The 18,949-nt window shown below is 34.5% G+C and overlaps 2 protein-coding genes across 4 annotated transcripts; one reads left to right on the top strand and one right to left on the bottom strand.

Moving 5' to 3' along the window:
- Window positions 1-688: 688 nt before the first annotated feature.
- Window positions 689-4,667, top strand: LOC142356049 (uncharacterized; the record flags this gene model as incomplete). Its single annotated transcript, XM_075408027.1, has 2 exons — window positions 689-860; window positions 4,293-4,667. Coding segments are annotated over 2 exons (402 nt in total), but the record flags the coding sequence as incomplete, so codon positions are not given.
- A 4,580-nt stretch (window positions 4,668-9,247) lies between these two features.
- On the bottom strand, window positions 9,248-18,713 carry LOC142356051 (uncharacterized). Of its 3 annotated transcripts, XM_075408030.1 has the most exons (4): window positions 18,563-18,713; window positions 18,174-18,493; window positions 15,634-15,739; window positions 9,248-9,693 (listed from the first exon to the last, which is right to left on the bottom strand). In XM_075408030.1, the coding sequence occupies exons 1-4, from the start codon at window positions 18,585-18,587 to the stop codon at window positions 9,659-9,661; spliced, it is 486 nt and encodes a 161-aa protein (XP_075264145.1). In that variant the 5' UTR covers window positions 18,588-18,713; the 3' UTR covers window positions 9,248-9,658. The 3 variants fall into 3 exon arrangements, with proteins under 3 accessions (XP_075264145.1, XP_075264143.1, XP_075264144.1); XM_075408028.1 differs by lacking the exon at window positions 15,634-15,739; XM_075408029.1 differs by lacking the exon at window positions 9,248-9,693 and having other exon boundaries at window positions 15,177-15,739.
- Between the last annotated feature and the right edge of the window lie 236 nt (window positions 18,714-18,949).

Raw genomic sequence — 18,949 nt, 5'->3', positions numbered from 1 at the left:
GTTACAAATTATATGTTGTTATATAGTTCGTTACTATGTAAAAAATAGCAGGTACACCTAGGGGGTGTAAAAAATATAAGCCCACTAATCTTGTGCGGGTGGACGAAATAGAATAGATCCCAAGTTTTAGTCGCGCTTTTCAGCTACTTGTGTAAAATACACAATTCTAGTCTGATCAGAAGCAAGTACGGCCAATCAAAAGTTCCATGGCTGTCACGAAAGTCTGGTCAAAAGTTATCCTAGTAATGAGCGGATTCAAAACTTGCACGAACCTTGCAAGATGATTCACAACTTGCAAGATTCTCGCAAGAATTTTGCAAGATATAAATCTTTGCAAAAAATTAAAACAGGGTACTAATGTTTTAAAAAACACTTTGAAGCAGATTAGTATTGATTAAGCAAAGTACAAAACCGAAATGAATGAAAAAAAAAATTAGCCCGGATTCAAAATTGTTCTGATCAGAGCTGGCTTGAGTCTAGAAATTTGGATCTATTCTGTTTCGGCCCCCCAGTATTTTTTATGACCCCCAGTATCAAGTTAGATGTTGTTATATAGCACGTTGCTAAGTAAGAAAATAGTACGTGCTCCTGGGGTCATAAAAGATTTATGCTCACTAAGCTGGGGCGGGGGGGGGGGGGAGGGGAACAGAACAGATCCAGAAATTTAAATTGGGTAACTTACTACTAGAGAACCCAGAAATACCCGATAGTACACCAAGACCTGGCAATGTTGGAGGGGGAGATAGCATTTGACAGTGAGTACGAGAGTTCCTACAGAGAGGGAAAAGAGAGTGAGGAGGGTGAGAGGCTGTCTAGACAGATGGGGGAGAAAAGTGTGCTATTCCACGCTTCACACGGAGTTTTCAGGTCAGTGAAAAGCCCACGAGCAACCCCCCCCCCCCCCCCCACCACCCAGGTGGAGTTTAAATATCTGCATTTGATAATTCTGACCCTAATAAAGATGTATTAATTGTTATGGTTATTAGACAGAGTAAACCGTTATTTTAACCGATTGTTTATGAAAGTACTTTTCTTGTCAAAATGGGGGAAAAAACATGCATTCGGTTGAGTATCAGAACACAATCATTTCCGGGGAGGCGGCGTGATTTCAAGACCAAGACCAAAACATTGTTAATTTTGAATGTAAACACATCACAAATCAAAACGCTATTTTGTTGTCTTCAAGAAAGAGTATTTTTTTAATATATGCTCTGGAAAATAGGAGGCAAATGAAGAAAAATGCACATGTAAAATGAAAATAGTAATGAAATAGGAAATTGAATACCACTAGACGTTTCAATTTTCAAAAATTCAGACAAACACTTTGAAAAATATATACCAGACAGTTCAAAAATGAGAAACGCTGACTTTTTGTTGAAAAAAATTACTGCAAATTTAAGCTATGGTTGAAAAAATTTATTGAGTTATTAGATAATGCAATCTTTTTTAAGATAGTAATTATTAGAATCGAAAAACTAAAAAACTTTCATTACGTAACAACCTTTAATAATTTTAGGCCGCTTTTGCCGAATTTTAATCCCCGTTTACTTTCCTCTACAAAAACTTTTGAGTTTATGAGAGCCATTTTTGCGACTTTATCTGATAAAATGTCAAAAAACTTTCAGCACTGTTCATTAGAACAGTTAAATTAAGTTTTTGAGCTACGCAACTTTTCAATTCTCATTTCGAATTTCCAACAAAGTATTCTTATTTCTAAGCGTTGGAGCATGAATGAGATAACTAACATAATAACTTACAAAATAACTAACAGATCGATCATCAAAAAGCTAAGTTCAAGTGTGTTGTTCAAAATAAAGGAAGAATTCACTTCTAATGTCACCACACTTCACCATGGAAAATGCGTACACTTTGTTTTGTTAGTTTTTTCCTTCTCCTTACCAACTGATGACAACAATTATGCTCAATTTGTTCGGAAAAGTGTGTGTTGGGTTTTAAAAATTGAGAACAAAACACCTGTTCTTAATATTGTGTGATATCTGTTGATATTAGAAAAATTTCCTGGATTTGACTGTTTTAGGATAAAAAAGTATGAAGAGCCCAGAAATGAGAAATATGACTTCAATTGAAATTTTTTGCAAGGAACTCTTGATTGTGAATTCTTGAAAATTTTAATCAACTTATTTTGCGTACATTCAGTCGAACTGTAATTAAAAAAGAACAATAGAACCACCATCTCGGTTCACTTTCCTAGCCGCTAGCCGTTGCTAGGTTTATTTAATTAGATAAAAGAAGTTTAAATCTTTTTTCTATAATATTTTAATGACCTCAAGTAGTGTGTGTATGTGTTTGTACGTGTGTGTATGAGTGTGTGTGTATCTGTCTATGTCTCTATGCGTGTGTATGTGTGTAAGTTTACCTGTATGAGTATGTATGTGTGCGTGTGTGTATGAGTGTGTATGTGGTGTGTATGTGTGTATGATTATGAGTTTGTTTGCGTGTGTGTGTATGTGTGTATGCGTGTGTATGTGCGTATGAGTGTGTGAATGTGTATGTGTGTGTAAGTGTGTATGAGTATGAGTGTGTTTGTGTGTGTATGTGTGTATGAGTGTGTATACCTATTTGTGTGTGTATGTGTGTGTATGTGCTAGTGTGTGTGTAAATTTATCTGTATGAGTGAGTGTGTATGCGTGTATGTGTGTATGAGTGTGTATGTGTGCATATGTGTGCATGTGTGTATGAGTTTGTGTGTGTTTGTATGTATAGTTGTATGTGTGTATAAGTGTATTTCTGGGTATCTGTGTACTTGTGTGTATGAGTGTGTGTGTATGTGTATGTGTGTATGTGTGTAAGCTTGCTTGTATGAGTGTATGTGTATATACGTGTATGAGTCTGTCTTCATGCGTGTATGTGTGTATATGCGTGTAAGTGTGTTTGTATGTGGGTAATTGTGTGTATGAGTATATGTGTGTGCGTGTGTTTGTATAACTGTAGGTGTCTAATTGTATGTAAGCTGGTATGTATGGGTGTCTACGTGTATGTGTGTATGTGTGTATAAATGTGTGGGTCTGTTTATGTTTGTATGTGCCTGTATGCATGTATGTGCGTGTATGAGTGCGTGTGTGCACTTGTATGTGAGTATATGTGTGTTTGTGTGCGTATATATATATATATATATATATATATATATATGTATATATATATATATATATATATATATATATACATACATATATATATATATATATATATGTATGTGTGTGTGTGTGTGTTTAGTGTATGTGTGTATGTGTGTTTGTGTGCGTATAATTGCGTGTGTATGTGTAAGTACACGTGTGTATGAGTATGTATGTGTGTGTTTGAGTTTGTGTTTTTATGGGTGTGTATGTGTGCGTGTATAAATAGCAAATAAGCCCTGAATAGGTGTAATGTGCAGATCAGACGGAAAAGTGGAAAAATTTATCCAGACAAAAAAAATCTTTTTTGTTCTGCTTTTTAACTATATTCTTACAAGAACCTGTGTTATCATCCGTGATATGGTCCGCGACCCAAGTTATGTTTTGGCGAGACCGATGTGGTTCGCAGACTGGATGTCCGTCCGGTGCGACCCAACTCATTGGTTTGGAAAAAAATGCGGTCGCAACTTCTGTCTGGCCAATACAAAATTTTTGGTCTGTTATGTCTGGCCAATACAAATATTATGGCCTTTTTAATCTGGTCAATACTGACTTTGGCCGTTCGCTCTGGTCAGACCCACATTTCAGTCTGTTGAATCTGCTCAATGCCCATATTTGGGTCTTTTTGGTCTGGGCAATACCCATATCCGAAGCCCAGAGGTCAGCCAGAAGAGCCTTTTCAGCAAAATGTATAATTTTTCATCGAAGTGACTGCTTTTCAGAATAACAGCCGGTCAATGGCAAGCAAAACTTATATTTAGATGATTACACTTCTCCACCAATTTAATTTCTAAAAATTTCACATCTCAATCAAAAATTAAATTAAGGAAAAATTATAATTTTTATTGGACGCTTCTACATGTTTAAGTGGGTTTAAGTGGTCTGTTCTGTCTGGCGAACAATCACTAAACTCTGGTTGTTCTGGTAAATACAGTTTTTGGTCTGGTTGGTCTGCAACCCCAACCCCCCCCCCCCCCCCGACCGCGACTCAAGTCCGTCTGGCCAATGCCTACCTTGGGTCGCCGCGGACTTGGTTCATCCTGGATAATAAATTATTTGACTCAATCAGTTCATTGTTTTTCCTTTAGATGTATTCATATCAACAAAAAATGTTATATATTTCCTATTTACATATTTACAATCAATCAACTTTGTTATTTTCAGTTATGTCAAACAGCATTGCAGAGGCACTGGTAAAGACATACTACCTGGAATGGGGAGCACAGTTGATTGTTATTGGTCAGTCTACAGGGAAACCCTTCAAACCCCTCCCCTCGAAAGAGATTGAGGCTCTGAAGGAAGGCATGATTCAACACGATGAGTTTAACACATTCTTCCAAGCGTGCAAGAGATATATTGTGAACAAATACCCAGAATTAATGCATTGAATGTCTATTTGTGTTTAATTGAGTTATGTCAATACTTTAAATAGAAAAATTTTAAAGGAGAAACAACGTTAGAAAATAAACTAGTTTAAAAATGCACTTAAAACAATTTTAAAATGCACATTTTAAAATGCCGAAAGTCTGCAGTGCCAGAAGTTAAAATGCCAGAAGTTGCTACTTAGCCAGAAGTTGAATGTCGTTGGCTTTCGTCATTTTAAAACGTGCGCGTTTCGTGTTTCTAGCATGGTTAAGTGACTCTGCAGAAGTCACTTCGAAATTCTGACTTAATGTCTCGAACCACTTCGCGGTTCTCGATAAATGCCAGAAGTTCTCAGTGACTTCAAGCAGAGTCACTTAACAATTACTGAAAAGCCACAAAAATGCTATGTATTTCGGCGGTGAAGAGCTAAATTTTGCGTACAAAATTCGCTTCAAAAGCTCAGTTTGGTAATTTTCAGTCTATTAGCGCAATTATTCCAAAATTCAGTTTGTTGTTAATCAACATAAATTTGAACTGATCTTAGTCTTGGTCTTTTATGCAGTTTCGTAGAATATGCTTATTAAGTAACCATTGAAATCAATCACATGATTAGAAAATGACCTGATAATGTCTTAACTAAAATTAATCTAGGAATCCGATATTTGTAAACTAGAGATCCGCCCAGGTCGAGGTGTGCGCCCGAAATCGTCCTGTTACAGACCCTTTCGAGCGCACGCATTCTAGTTTTCATATATTTCGTGAACTATCACAAAAAAGACGACGATGATTACTAAAATAAGCAGTAATTGAAACGAATTATTGGTTCTCGGAAATGAATACAAGACTTGACGCGCCATCCTCTACCGTTCAAGAGACGAAAAAAAGGCGCAACAAAATTTTTTGCTTAAAGTGAAGATATTTTTCGTATTAGTTCTTGTATTACATTACGAGACAGCACGCATACCAAATAAGGACCATTTAGTCTATTTTACCTCTACTATGCCACATAAAAAAATCTTAATATATGTTAAAATGGATTTATTTTATGGAAAATGGCGACAAATGAGCAATTTTAATAATAGGTGAGAATGGTGAGAAAACTTGGATCAATTAAAAAAAACTGATATTTGATTTTCTTCGATATTGTTTTGAATATGATTTTCCTTTACTTATCAATCGATTGAACCGGGTGGTATTATGTTTTTCTTGCGAAAACAAGCGATAAATAAAAAAAATACCTGACTCGGCACATCGATTCTATCAATAAACGAACTTCTCAACTGAAGATACAGAGATCCATGACAAAAAATTGAGACTGGGTAAAAAGCACTTTTTGATGAGAGATAAAAATCAAGTCGTCTTTGAATTCGCATAAGTGAAGCTTAAAAGATTGATGAAAATTATTGTGCAATTGGTCGTAAGTGATTTTTTTCAATAACTAGCTATTCAAATGCTGAATACATTTGCTAGGCGTTGTGTTCATTTGTGTGTACAAGTTGTACACGGTATGCTAAAAATTTATATCATGTAGAGAGATCATAGGGCAATGGTTGTGATAGGACCGTAGTTGTGGGTACTTATATTATTAATAAAAAACATCTGATGAACATAATTGTTGAAAATGATGTCAGTCATTGAGTTACTGAAAGGTGAATTTTGAATCTTCAGCAATGTTCTACAAATAGAAGTAAAATTGTCCAAAAGAAGGCAAAATATTGGTTAAATTTTTTTGCGTTTAATGTTTTGGTACTTCAGAAATAAAAAAGAACTGAGTTTTTTTTCCAGGAATAAAGCTTTCAGTTGGGTGAACACTAATCAGTGAGGCAATAGTTGGTTAAAGTGCTAACCAAGCCTGACTTATGCCATTTTCAATTCAACTTGAAAAATTTTAGCTCGCTCGAGAGTCACCATTTTCGTGCGGTTGCAGTTGCGTATGTCTGGACTTCGCGCGTTCCATGTTGCTTATGTCCAGCGTGATTTTAATCGTCTTTCCAGACCGTGTGATTCCATATATTTGGCGCTCCCTTTCTTGGTGCGCTCTATTGGCCTGAACCTAAGTATCGATATTTGGTCAGCAAATTCAGCCGGGCTTTTCTTTTGTTGTATTACCAATAAATATTGTATTCTCTTCTTTAATGAGGCTTACCTCATATCCGTACACCATTGAAACTCTAGGAAAATAAAAGTCCTAATATTAATTTCGTTGATCATTTTCTTTCTTTTTCTGTTGGTTTTTTTATGTGCCGAGAGCCATTTAATGTATAATCTCTCTCTTTTAATCCCGCTTCATTCATCAGATATGAAGATTTTGATATTTGGATGGAGAAAAGTTTTATCAATACTAAAAATTCCGACTGCTGAAGTATCAACCCGTGAGTCAAGATACAAGGGTGCCAAACAAGCTCAATTCTACCATTCAATTGATTGAAAAAAAAAAGTTATGTTAAATAATTCTGATGTGCTTCAAAAATGCAAGACAATTTAATCCATTCAACATTTTCAACCAAAAATTGAAAAGAAACAATTGTTTGCTGTCATTTTTTGATGAGAAAAAGGCGGCAAAGCTATGAAAAATACGAAAGGATCTGAAACCATTTTTTTGAAGCTAAGCTAATGGCCAGCGAAAAAACCAAAACTGAAGTGCAAATTCCATAGAAATTTGGCCAGAAAGAACAATTTCGTTAGGCGAGGGAAGTATCTAAATACGACTTAAAACGTCGCCATTGCCTCACGTCGGTTCTCATTGGTAAAGATTGTTTCAACCCAAATAATAACAAAAATACTAATCTATCTGCTAAATGAGAACTCATAAAATCAGCAATTGCTGAATTTTATGTGATAACGCAAGTTTTTTTAGTAAAACTGACAACTTGTATCTCGAATTAGCTTTTAAACATAGAGTTTTGGGTTTTGCAATCTGACATTTGATTTCAAATGTAGCTCCGTTGTTATGATAGGTCTCAAATCAGAGGAAGTTATTAGAAAACAATCTGATTGGCCTGATTTCTCATGACCATATCAAAACTCCGTGGCACGATGGCTTTTATCAGTTAGCTTCTCCGTTAAAAAAGGAAGAACATCCAGGTCGCGAGAATGATGAGAAATTTGGATCAACCAAAGCAAACTTGATTTTTTTATTCGAAATTTTGGTTGGAATATGATTTTCTTTCATCAATCAATTGGACCAGGTGGCATTATGTTGTTCATGTGAGTTCAAGCGATTGTAAAAAAAATACCTGACTCACACTTTAACTCTGTCATATTAACATATTAACAAAAAAAACTCCTCAACTGAAGACAACTGATGCCACTACAATAAATGAGACTTATAGAAGAAATTTAATACAACAAAAAACTAAAAACCCGAAGTTGAGTTAGTTTTTGTTGAGAGATAATTGCCAAGTTGTCCATGAGTCACACAATTGAAGCTTAAAAGATTGATGAAAATAATCAGAATTTGTTGCCATTGGTCGGAAATGCAAAATACGGAACCAGTTTACATCCTTTTGTTGAAAAAGCAACATATGGTTCTGAGCTAGCGTATTTGAATAAGAAAGAACAAATTTGAAAGTTTACTTTACGTTAAATATTTCTTATATATATTTTCCTATAATGGAAATAAAAACTTTTGTCATTTTAAATTGAAATTCTTTTTGATCCGTTGCGGACAATAAATTAAAGTTTGCATTTTTTTCTGAAAAGTGTTTCTAGTTGATGAGGTAAACATTACTCAATCCAAATTTATGAGAATTTTGAAAACAAATAGAGGAGGTTTTTTTCAAAAGAATGCCTTTGATTTAACCATCTGTTTTTATGGTCGGAACACGCTTATGAGCAGAACACTCTGACGAAAAACCTCTCTGTCTAGACTTGTGCGTTCAAAGTTCTTTGTGTGTTCTTTGTGCTCTCAAAAGGGTGCATTTCCAGACTTTTGTGTTTTCATGTCAAGACCTATCTCATATTTTTTGCATATATGTTGCACATAACATTTTCAAAATGTTTTTTTAAGTACAGAAATCGTACGGCGATGATCGTAATAGGATCTTAGTTGTTCCTACCTATACTAGCGTCTGATGAACATATTTGTTGAAAATGATGCAATTTATTGAGTAATGGTGATCGCAATTTATTGCAAAGGTGATTTTTAAAATTTCAGATATGTTCTACAATTCTAGAAGTAAAATTGTCCAGAAGAAGGCGTAATTTTGGGTACATTTTTTTCTGCGTGTTTTACAACTTCTGAACTCGAATGAGTTACGTTTTTCGACGTATAAAGCTTTCAGTTGAGTGAGCACTAATCAGCTTGTTGATAGTTGGGTAAGAGTGCTAATCAACCCCGACCTTAACACTTTATGCCATTTTTATCTCAATTTAAAAATTTTGGGTCGTTCGAGAGTCACCATGTTCAGATCTTTGTGCGTTCATAATTGATTATGTATGGACATTGTGCGCTCCATGTCCCCTGAATTTCATGTATTCAATAGTGTTTCCGGACCCTGTAATTTTGAACGTACGACGCCCCCCCCCCCCCCCCCTTGTGTGCGATATTAGCCTGAACCTATTGCTATTTGGTCTGCAATTTCCACCTGGGCCTCTTTGATTGTATTACCAATAAAAAGTTGTATTTTCTTCTTCAATGACGCTTACCACATATCCCTCCACCATTGCAGCTTTACGAAAATACAACTCTTAACAATAAGTTAGTTGACAATTTTCTTTCTTTGTGCATTAGTTTTTTATCTGTTCAGAGTCATTAATTGTATGTTTCCTCCGCTGCTAGGAAAAATTTTAAATTTTGAAGAAGGTTATTCCATTAATAAATTTCCGGCTGGGTAAGTATCCACCCGTATGTCAATTGATCAATGTTTCCAGTACATTTGGCGTCTTCTCCAGGGGTTCCGGAAAACCAGCATGTTTGGGATATTCCAGGAGCACATTTACAGTCAAACTCTCCGTTATAAAAGTTGACACTCCGGATACAAATTTCACCCCCCACACAATAGCCAACATTCAAGTATTTTTGGAAGATGTTGACTGTTATTGGTTTCATTTTGGTGGAGGTTGTCACTGTTTCGCCCTCACAGTCACAGGCACAGCTGCAATTGTAGGTGTCATCGAACATTGTTTCTGCCTTGTTGTTCACGCATGAGCAATCACAATTACAGTTTTCTGCACAGATGCCAAAGTTTGAAACCTATAAAAAAATAGTTTTTTTCGCCAATTTTTTTAAATATTATAATTCTTTCTTTTAGTGTATAATCATAAATCTGTTGTTCAAGATTATATTTCTGATCAATTCCCTGGTAAAAATCACAAGTTTATCTTGAAAAATGAGATATGAAAATCTAACAATTTTTTTTTCAAAATTGTAATCTGATTTTGTCATGCAATTAGGTTGATAAGCAGCTTATTTATTAAAGCTGTTCAACCGATTTACATTTAATTATCTCAAAATTAGCTAGGAGAAATATGTTTTAATGTCTTAAAAACAGTTACAAAAAAGAGGGGTTGAATGGGCTCTCAAAAAACCAAAGTACCTGAACAAGTTTGAGCATGATAGGCTCATGATGTGAAGGCTATTTTGTAATTGTTTATATTAATGAAAGCATTTACAAACAGAATTTTCTACGGAAGTTAATTTATGAATTACGGAAGTTTTAATGAATTAACTTCTACGGAAGTTAATTTAAAAAGACGCACAAAAAACCTTCGCAGTATAGAAAGCAGACAACTGTAAGTACTACTCGAACTGTAGCATAGAAATTGTAGATAAATTCTGAGAACGATCAAAGAATAGGGATTAAAATTCAAAACGGACCGTTTTCAGGTCCCTAATAATACCGAAACGAAGTTGCTCTGGCTGTTCTGTGGTATTTTTTAAAAAAGAACGGAAAACCAGTTTCAGATTCAATCTTTGATCAATTAATAGGTAAGAAAGAAAAAAAACTATGGCGTCTTTCAAACTTTACCTAGAAATGGGCAATGAAGATCAAACATTCTTCAACAACCAAATGTCTCTATTTCTGGTCCCGTGCCGAAATTATCCCCCTTGATTAGCCCCCACACTCGTGGTGCATGAGTACGGGGGTTGTTCTGTATGGGGGGTATAACGATGTAAGAATAGGGAAGTAATGAGGGGAATTTTTAGATTTGGCCCACCCAAAAATCACAGGGGTAATTTAAGGGGGTAAAACAATGTAATATTAGGAGGTAATGGCCGGTAATGGGGGGGTTGCGGGGGAATTGTTGGGCTTTACTGCCCAAAATTACCATTCAAAGAGATGTAGGATCAGGGGTAATTTCAGGGAGAAAAACAATGTATGATAAGGGGGGTAATAAGGTGAAATTTTAGGTTTTTCTCCAGCCAAAAACTAAGCCAGCCCCAAAAAGATGGTAAAATTAGGTGCTAATTATAGGGGGTAAAATGCTGTATAATTAGGGGTAATGGCGGGTGCTGAGGGTGGGGAGGCAGTAATGAGGGGAACTTTTAGATTTCACTCTCAAAATTTATCCTTAAAAAGATGTAAGAGCAGAGGGTAATTTCAGCAGGTTAAAACGTTGAAACATAAGGGGTAATGTTGAGTAATGAGGGAATAGTTAGATTTTACTCCCCAAAAATACCATCCAAAAATATGTAGGATTAGGGGTAATTTTAAATAAAAATGAAATTACGTATGAAAAAATGCAATTCAGGTAGCACTTACAGCTGAAAAAAGCGCCAACAACATCAAAATATGCATACTGAATAAGTCAATTTGAACGCTGTTTTGTGTCTTTTTGAGCAGTGTACTTGAGCGGAAACTTCTCCTATCTTTATAATGAATTATTTGATTTAAAAAACACTTGTTTATTCAGTTTCATCTTTGATCACGTTCAAGATGTACAATTGGACCGATTAACCTATTCCATTTTACCACTCGATACCGACGCTTAGATCTTTTTGGTATCATTATTCAAGGCACCCAGCCAGATTGCTGTTATAGTTTTTAAGTAGAAGATGTTAAGAAGAAAGTTTTATTGCTGGCGCATGAGACGTGTTCTAGTTTTCACGAGAAGATCCGCGGAAATCAAATATTAGCTTTTATAATTGACAAAAGCAGTTATACAATTTTCATTTTTCAAGCTGAAGGAGTTAATGCTTATCTAGTCTGATCAAATAGACGGAAATAATGAAATCCAAAATCTTAATTATAGAAGAAAAAACAATGTGGAGCAAATGATTCTAAGTAAAAAAATCAGCAAAGTATTTCAACAAATATTCTATACGTTTTAGATCTTCAAAGATTTGCTACGTTCCAAAAACTTTTGCATGTAACTTCTGATCCACGAAACCTCTTATGTCAAGAGCTTCTTACGTTTGAATAAAAACTCTAGTGCATGAAGTCTCTATTATGTGTGCCAAGAACCTCTAGAGGTTCCATACGACCTAAAACGCATGAAACATCTCATGATGTTTCCATTAATCTGTACTGATTTATTAATCAGTACTGTACAGTTAACCTCCAAAGCATGAAACAATTAATGCTTCTGCCAAAAACTTCTGAACTTTGGGAACATTCTCTAATGCACGAAAACTCCAATGAATGTGAAAAAACGTCAAACGTTTGCATAAAAACTCTTATACATGAAACCTCTCATATACTTGTCAAGAACCTCTAGTTTTTCGATACACTCTAGTTCCTAAAACTGTGAACATACGCGCCACAAAATTCCAATGTTAGCATACAAACAATAACGCACGAAACTGTTCAAATCAATGCCAAGAACTTCTAACGGTGGCAGACAGCCTCTAATGCATTAATCTTCTATTGCGTGAGCCAAGAATCTCGAGCACTTGCATTCAACCTCCCTTGCATGGAAACTCTGATTTCTGTCTCAAATGGTTGCATGCAATCTCTAAATAATGAAACAATTAAAATTTGTGCCAACAAACTTTAAATTTTTCTATCCAATCTCTAATTTCCGTGCCAAAAACCCTCAATGACTTCAAAAAACTTATAATACAGCAAACAACTGATGTCTGTCCCTTGAACCAAAAATGTTTGCATAAAAACACTAACACATGAAACTTCTAAAGTCTCTGGCGGCATCCTCTAATATTTGCGTATAGCCTCTCATGTATGAAATCTCTAACGACTGTGCAGAAAACTTATGTTTGCTTATAACCTAGAAAGCATAAACCTCCAATGTCTCCGCTCAAAACTTTTATTGTTTGGATACATCCTCTGATGTATCCAAACAACATCCTCTGACGTAACCGTGATGCCTCTAGTGTCTGCAACAAGATCCTCTAAGGTTTTCATACATCCTTCAAAGCATGAAAATTCTGATGACTGTGCAAAAAACCTCTTAAGCTAGCATGGAACATCTATTTCATGAAACTTGCAATGTTCAAGCCAAGAATTTTTGTTTGTAAGCAACTTCTTGTCCATTAAAAATCTAACGTCTGTGCCAAAAACCTCCAACGCATGAAACATTTAATGACACTGCCCAAAACCTCGGATATTATCATACAACCTTCTAATGCATGACATCTACTTGTTAAAGCCTCATTAAGTAATTAAAGACACAAAAATCAGCTGTATATACACCCATTATCAGTTCGAGAAAGTCAAGATACGAAATTAATCTTAGAACAAGATCTATAGTGCTGTTCTCAACTGTCACCCAAAATGGTTCTCTTCTGAAAATTTCATTGAGTTCATTTGCAAGGGATACCATAGATAAAATGGATTTACATTTTCCTAAGATTTCATTCTCTTTTTTGGTGGCATCATAATCATTCAACACATGCTGCCAATATTTCACAACAAATAAACTCATTCCAAAAATAGTTCTCTATATTCATCAGTTTGAACCGCAAAATAATTCTTAGCACCATTTTTTGACCAGTAAATTATATAAATTTTGTTACTTGATTCACAATGCCCTTGTCGTATTAATCTGGTAAGGTAAACTTTCTCTCGTATAATTCTAACAGACTATAGTTTGATCGAAAATCTAACAGTAATCAAAAAAACTTGTTGAAATGAAAACTAATTTCGAAGCCCTGGAAAAAAAAGACTTGTGTAGCACCAGCTAGGCAGCTGAATGATAATTATAACCAAGATTTTTAGATGGTTTCAAGTCGTTAAGAGATCAATTTTTGAAGTTCAAATGAAACGTTTGGAATAACTTTGTTAAAGGAAAATCAGGCCATTTTAGTTGTAATGGCAATTTAAATCATTTATTACATATTAAAGGTCATTTAGTTTACACTAAGTAAGATTTTACTCTATATAATCAAATTCACTGTAACAAAAACGAGCAATTTAAAATGAGATAAGTTGGTTTTGATTTCACATGAGATTTTGGGAAAATTATAAGAAGGATGCGGATTGGTATGAATAAACATTTTTTGCTCAGTCGACAAATGAGTGCTTCGACGTAAATATATCCTGACAATTGACTCTTATTTGTGACCAATATGATCTTCAATAAAATCTATGTTAGACTGTACACTCTGAATATCAAACTCTTTACTTTCAGTTGCAGTGTAACAAGAGCCCCAACGTTTTGATTAACGTCGTCCTCAAGAACGTTGAGCTGATTGGTGAACTTGATCACAGAAATATTCAATTTAGACATATCGGATTAAAATTCTATCATGCTGATCGTATATTAATTAGCAAGTGTTTAATTGATTTCCTTAAGTTTTAATTTCAGCTCATCAACTCAAACAAAAACAATCAACTGCAAAGAGAAAGTTATTTGCTTGAAAACCTCAACTGCAAACAAAAAGTTAGTTTCAATGAAAATTAGGATCTATTCATGTTCGCCCCCACCCCCAGCTTAGTGAGCAGAAGTTTTTTTACCCACAGGCGCACTTACTTACTCTTACATAGTAACGTGCTATATAACACCATAAAATTTGTAACTGGGGGTCATACAAAGCACGGGGGGCCAAAACAGAATAGATCAGAGAATTATAGGTAACACATTAAGATATGAGCTAATTTGCACAACTATCTTTGTCGAAAATGCAGTAAAAAAAACTCAATAGTTGTTAAAGCCTCATTAAATAAATAAAGCCTAAAAAATCAGCTGTACATACATCCATTATCAGTTCGAGAAAGTCAAGATACGAAACTAATCCTAGGACCAAGATCTATAGAGCGGTTGACAACTGTTACCCAATATGGTTCGCTTCTGCTAATTTCATTGAATTCAGTCGCAAGGAATATCATAGATAATATGGATTTACATATTTCTAAGATTTCATTCACATTTCCGGTGGCATCATACTCAAGACATGCTGCAAACTTTTTACATCAAACAAATTCACTCTAAATATAGTTATCTATATTCATCAGTTTGAACCTCAAATTGATTTTTATAACCATTTATTGACCATGAATTTTGTGACGTGATTCAATATGCCCTTGTCTTAATAATCTGGTGAGTTAAACTTTCTTTCTTCTAATTCTAACTAAGTTTGAGAATAGAATTTGATCGAAATTCTAACAGAAAACAAATAAATATGTTCAAATGAAATTTAAATTTGAAGCCCTGGAAAAAATAGACTTGTGTAGCACCAGCTAGGCAGCTGAATGAAAGTTATAACCACGATTTCCAGATGGTTTCAAGTAGTTAAGAGATGGTTTTATAAAATTCAATTGAAACGTTTGAGGTAATTTTGTAAAAGGAAAACAAGGCCAATTTAGTTGTAAGGGCATTACAAATCATTTGTTACAAATTCAAAGGTCGTTGAATTTACACTTAATGAGGTTTTACTCTAAATAACCAATTTCATTGTAAAAAACGAGCAATTTAAAACGAGATGAGTTGGTTTTGGACTTCACATGAGGTTTGGGGAAATTATAAGAAGGATGGGGATTGGTATGAATAAACATTTTTTGCATGGTCGATAAACGAGTGTTTTGACGTAAATATATCCTGACAATTGACGCTTATTTGAGACCAATATGATCTTCAATAACATAAATGTTAATTTGTAAACTGGTAATATCATCTTCTGCTCTCTTTACTTTCAGTTGCAGTGTACTGAGTGCTCCAGTGTTGTCATATACGTCGTTTTCAATTACGTTGAACTGATTAGTAAAATTTATCACAGAAGCATTCAATTGAGACATACCGGATTCTACATCTATCATTCTGGTCGAATATTCATTAGCGCAGGTGTAATTGAGTTCCTTCAATCTTAAATCCAGCTCATCGACTCTGTTGCTCAGAACGCTCAACTGCAAACAGAATCTTGACCAGAGTAAAAATTATAAATTAAATTTATACTTAAAGTGACACGTTAAGATATCAACTACCTTTGCGTGAACAAATTTTGTCGAGAATACTTTAAATTAAACTCATTATTTACAGCAACTGAATGTGAATTATTTAATTCCTATCAGCTGTTCTCCAATATATTAAACCCCCGTCGAGGCACCGTTTAAAAAAATCTTCAGGAAATTAAGTTTTTTCACGAGAAAGCGATAACATTCCTTCGTAAATTTGTCTTTTCAAGCCGTTTTTTGGACGAGAGTGTTGATAATTTTTGTTGTTTTGTATTATGTTGCTGCTCAGAAAAAAATGCTTTCATTTGAAAGTGGAAGAGATATCATTATAGAGGTGATATTATATTAGATAACTATTAATCAATTCGCGAGAGATAATTTACCAATCCGCGTTGTAAAAGCACACGCAAGCATAATTAAACGTTATTTATAACTCAGCTGAACTCAATACGCGTTTTTTGTCACCTATTATCTCGATTTGCTTGAGAAATCAAATTGATTTAATTTAATACTTCAATTATGTAAAGACCTAGAAGAGAACCAATAAGTATGATAACAACCTAGATGAATTTCAAATCCATTTCGTTCTAAGCAAAATCATGACTTTTTTGTAATATATTGTTAATAATGAGTATTAATAACATTTACAAAATTTTACCAATGTGGATCATTTCCCGAATATTGATGATGCTCTAGCTACCAGAACAAAAACAACATAACATTACGTTGCAAATGTCAGCTTTCTTGTTTTAAAGTAATCTTTTTTTCACTATTTTTCCGAACCCTGTTTTAAAATCAAGGTTATGAGTGACTGTGGAAATAGGTGACATTGAGCGAATTCAATTCATATTTGATTCAATTTGGTTATATCTGTTACATTTTTTTCACAATGCGTGTTTTTGGGGCTGACGTGAAGTATAGTGACAATGATTTGTCACTCTTTTTCACGACATAAATAACGTTTTTCCACGCATCTCCTTCGTGCTTGGCTGCAGTAACTAATAACTAAGGTATTCTGAATTTTATCGACATGACAAAAAGTCTAAATTGTGATTATTTTCAGAAATGTTCCTATCCTTACTAATTATGAAAAATGAAGACAATAGGCAGTGATTCAATTACTCTGATCAGTATTCACACGAAAATTAGCTCTTTGAATTGGTTGCCAAAAACTTGCCAAATAGTTGTGCCGGTTACATGACAATTTACCCAATTTCATTTTACCCAATGCCATTTTACCCAATTCCATTTTACCCAACCTGCCATTTTACCCAATGCCATTTTACCCAATGCCATTTTACCCAATACCAACTTACCCAATGCTCTTTGATCTTTTTGTTCAATTATCCGATTGCAATCACCATTAGCAGTCGCTATTACAAGGATGGTTTAAAATGTTTGTGGACAATATAATCCCATGTTCGGTTATGATAGTTTCATATCAAGTCCCACAGGCCATTTAATTATATGGTCCGCTAATTCCATGTTCGGTTGTGATAGTTTCATATCAAGTCCCACGGGCCATTTGTTTTCTAGTCGGCTAAATAATCGTTCTGGTTAATTTAGCAATGGGGTAAATTGTGTAAGTTGGCATTGGGTAAAATGGCATTGGGTAAAATGGCATTGGGTAAAATGGCAGGGTGGGTAAAATGGAATTGGGTAAATTGTCTTGACACCAGTTGTGCCAATTGGGGCAATTGGTTACGGTAATCCATAAATAATTGTGACATTCATCCTTTTTCCACAATTTATGTCTTATATGTCCACGATTTGAATAACCAATTTTCACTGTGAATAGCAGTTAAGCAAATTTTTAATGGTCACCCAAGAGTCACTCAATTCCACTGCTACAAAAATGCCTTCTCAGACATTTGGCGCGTAATGTTCAGATTGATTCCTGTTTCTTAATTGCCCATATAATTTTTGATGTACTTTATAAAATCAAATTGATTCTTTTTCAATAGTTGGTTCTAAATGATTGTTTCAGCCAGGAATTTGCTCTAGAAATGCTACCACTGAGACATTAATCTTCAATTATCAAAGCATTTCAACACTAGCATAAGACTTAAATAGAGAAAACTGCCAATGGTTGAAAATTATTGGAAAAAATTATATGAAAAGAAACAAAAAATTTGCTCTGTTTATTTTTTATCCAGAACACCCATTACCTTAGCCAAAAAAAATCTATAACCCAAAAATCTCGAGAGAAAATTGATTATTCGCATTCGGTGAAGTTTTGTAGCAAAAGAGATCAAACAGATTGTTGTTAGAAGTTTTTAACTGGTGCTGTACTTTCTTAAGACGGAACTGGATTGCACTGGAACTCGTGAAATACAACATTTTACCTACTGATCTAAAGTTTTTTAGCTCTGTTATATCAACTCACTATGTTGAGAGTTTGTTCTGATAAACTTTCGTGAAAATCATTCTCAAGTTGATCCATATTTTGTTCAAGTTTCCCAGTTCTGTTCTCACTTTCAACGTGATCAGATTTCATGTTGCTCATCATAACTCCAATAATAACAGTCGATACCAAAAGAGCAACCAAACTGGCCAGTTGTATTGTAATTAGAAGAATTAAATGCCATAAAGATATCACAATTTTTCCACTTCTAATTAATGATGTTTTCTCAGTTGGTTCAGCTGGTTGTGGTTGCAACTCGCTGTTGGATGTGGAATAGGGGTCCACGCTTGATATGTAGTCACCTAAACAGTATCCTTCATTGTTTTTTCTCGTGGTTGATTTTTGTTTCTGTAATAGAGAATAATAATTACCTTCTTTGTTCGTATTCAGAGACATTTTTGTTCCAATCAATAATTGCAGTTGATTATAATACAGACAGTTTAACAGACAATAAGCATCTCGAAATTTGCATTAATTTTTTTACTGTATCTTTAATAATAGTACATTTGATAAAGCATAAAGTGCTATGGTCGTATATGTTAATCAAGTTGATTGTGCCGCTGGTTATTAATGGCAGAATTGCAACGTCACAATTTTTCTCTGAATAAAATCAAACTGTTTATAATAATTCACTTCTACAATTCGATGACAAAAAATGCTCTTCAGAAAAATGGTCTCTTTCAGTTGGAAAACGGTTTCATATCTCTTCATCTGAATCAAAAATTTTCTTTCGATGGCTTAGTAACATTTCAACGGCG

The sequence above is a fragment of the Convolutriloba macropyga genome, unplaced genomic scaffold (genome assembly GCF_964194025.1).
Source record: "Convolutriloba macropyga unplaced genomic scaffold, txConMacr16.3 SCAFFOLD_2336, whole genome shotgun sequence".
Classification (NCBI taxonomy): Eukaryota; Metazoa; Xenacoelomorpha; order Acoela; family Convolutidae; genus Convolutriloba; species Convolutriloba macropyga.
The sequence above is the reverse complement of the archived record's forward strand: the minus strand, read 5'-3'. Positions and strand labels throughout refer to the sequence as shown.

Excerpts from the sequence above, each read along its gene's own strand:
- LOC142356051 (XM_075408028.1), bottom strand. The coding sequence starts at position 18,587 with ATGTCTCTGAATACGAACAAAGAAG. Across the intron at positions 18,494-18,562 it reads TCTGAATACGAACAAAGAAG|GTGACTACATATCAAGCGTG; the intron begins GTAATTATTATT and ends GATACTGTTTAG. Across the intron at positions 9,694-18,173 it reads CAGAACAAACTCTCAACATA|GTTTCAAACTTTGGCATCTG; the intron begins GTGAGTTGATAT and ends ATTTTTTTATAG.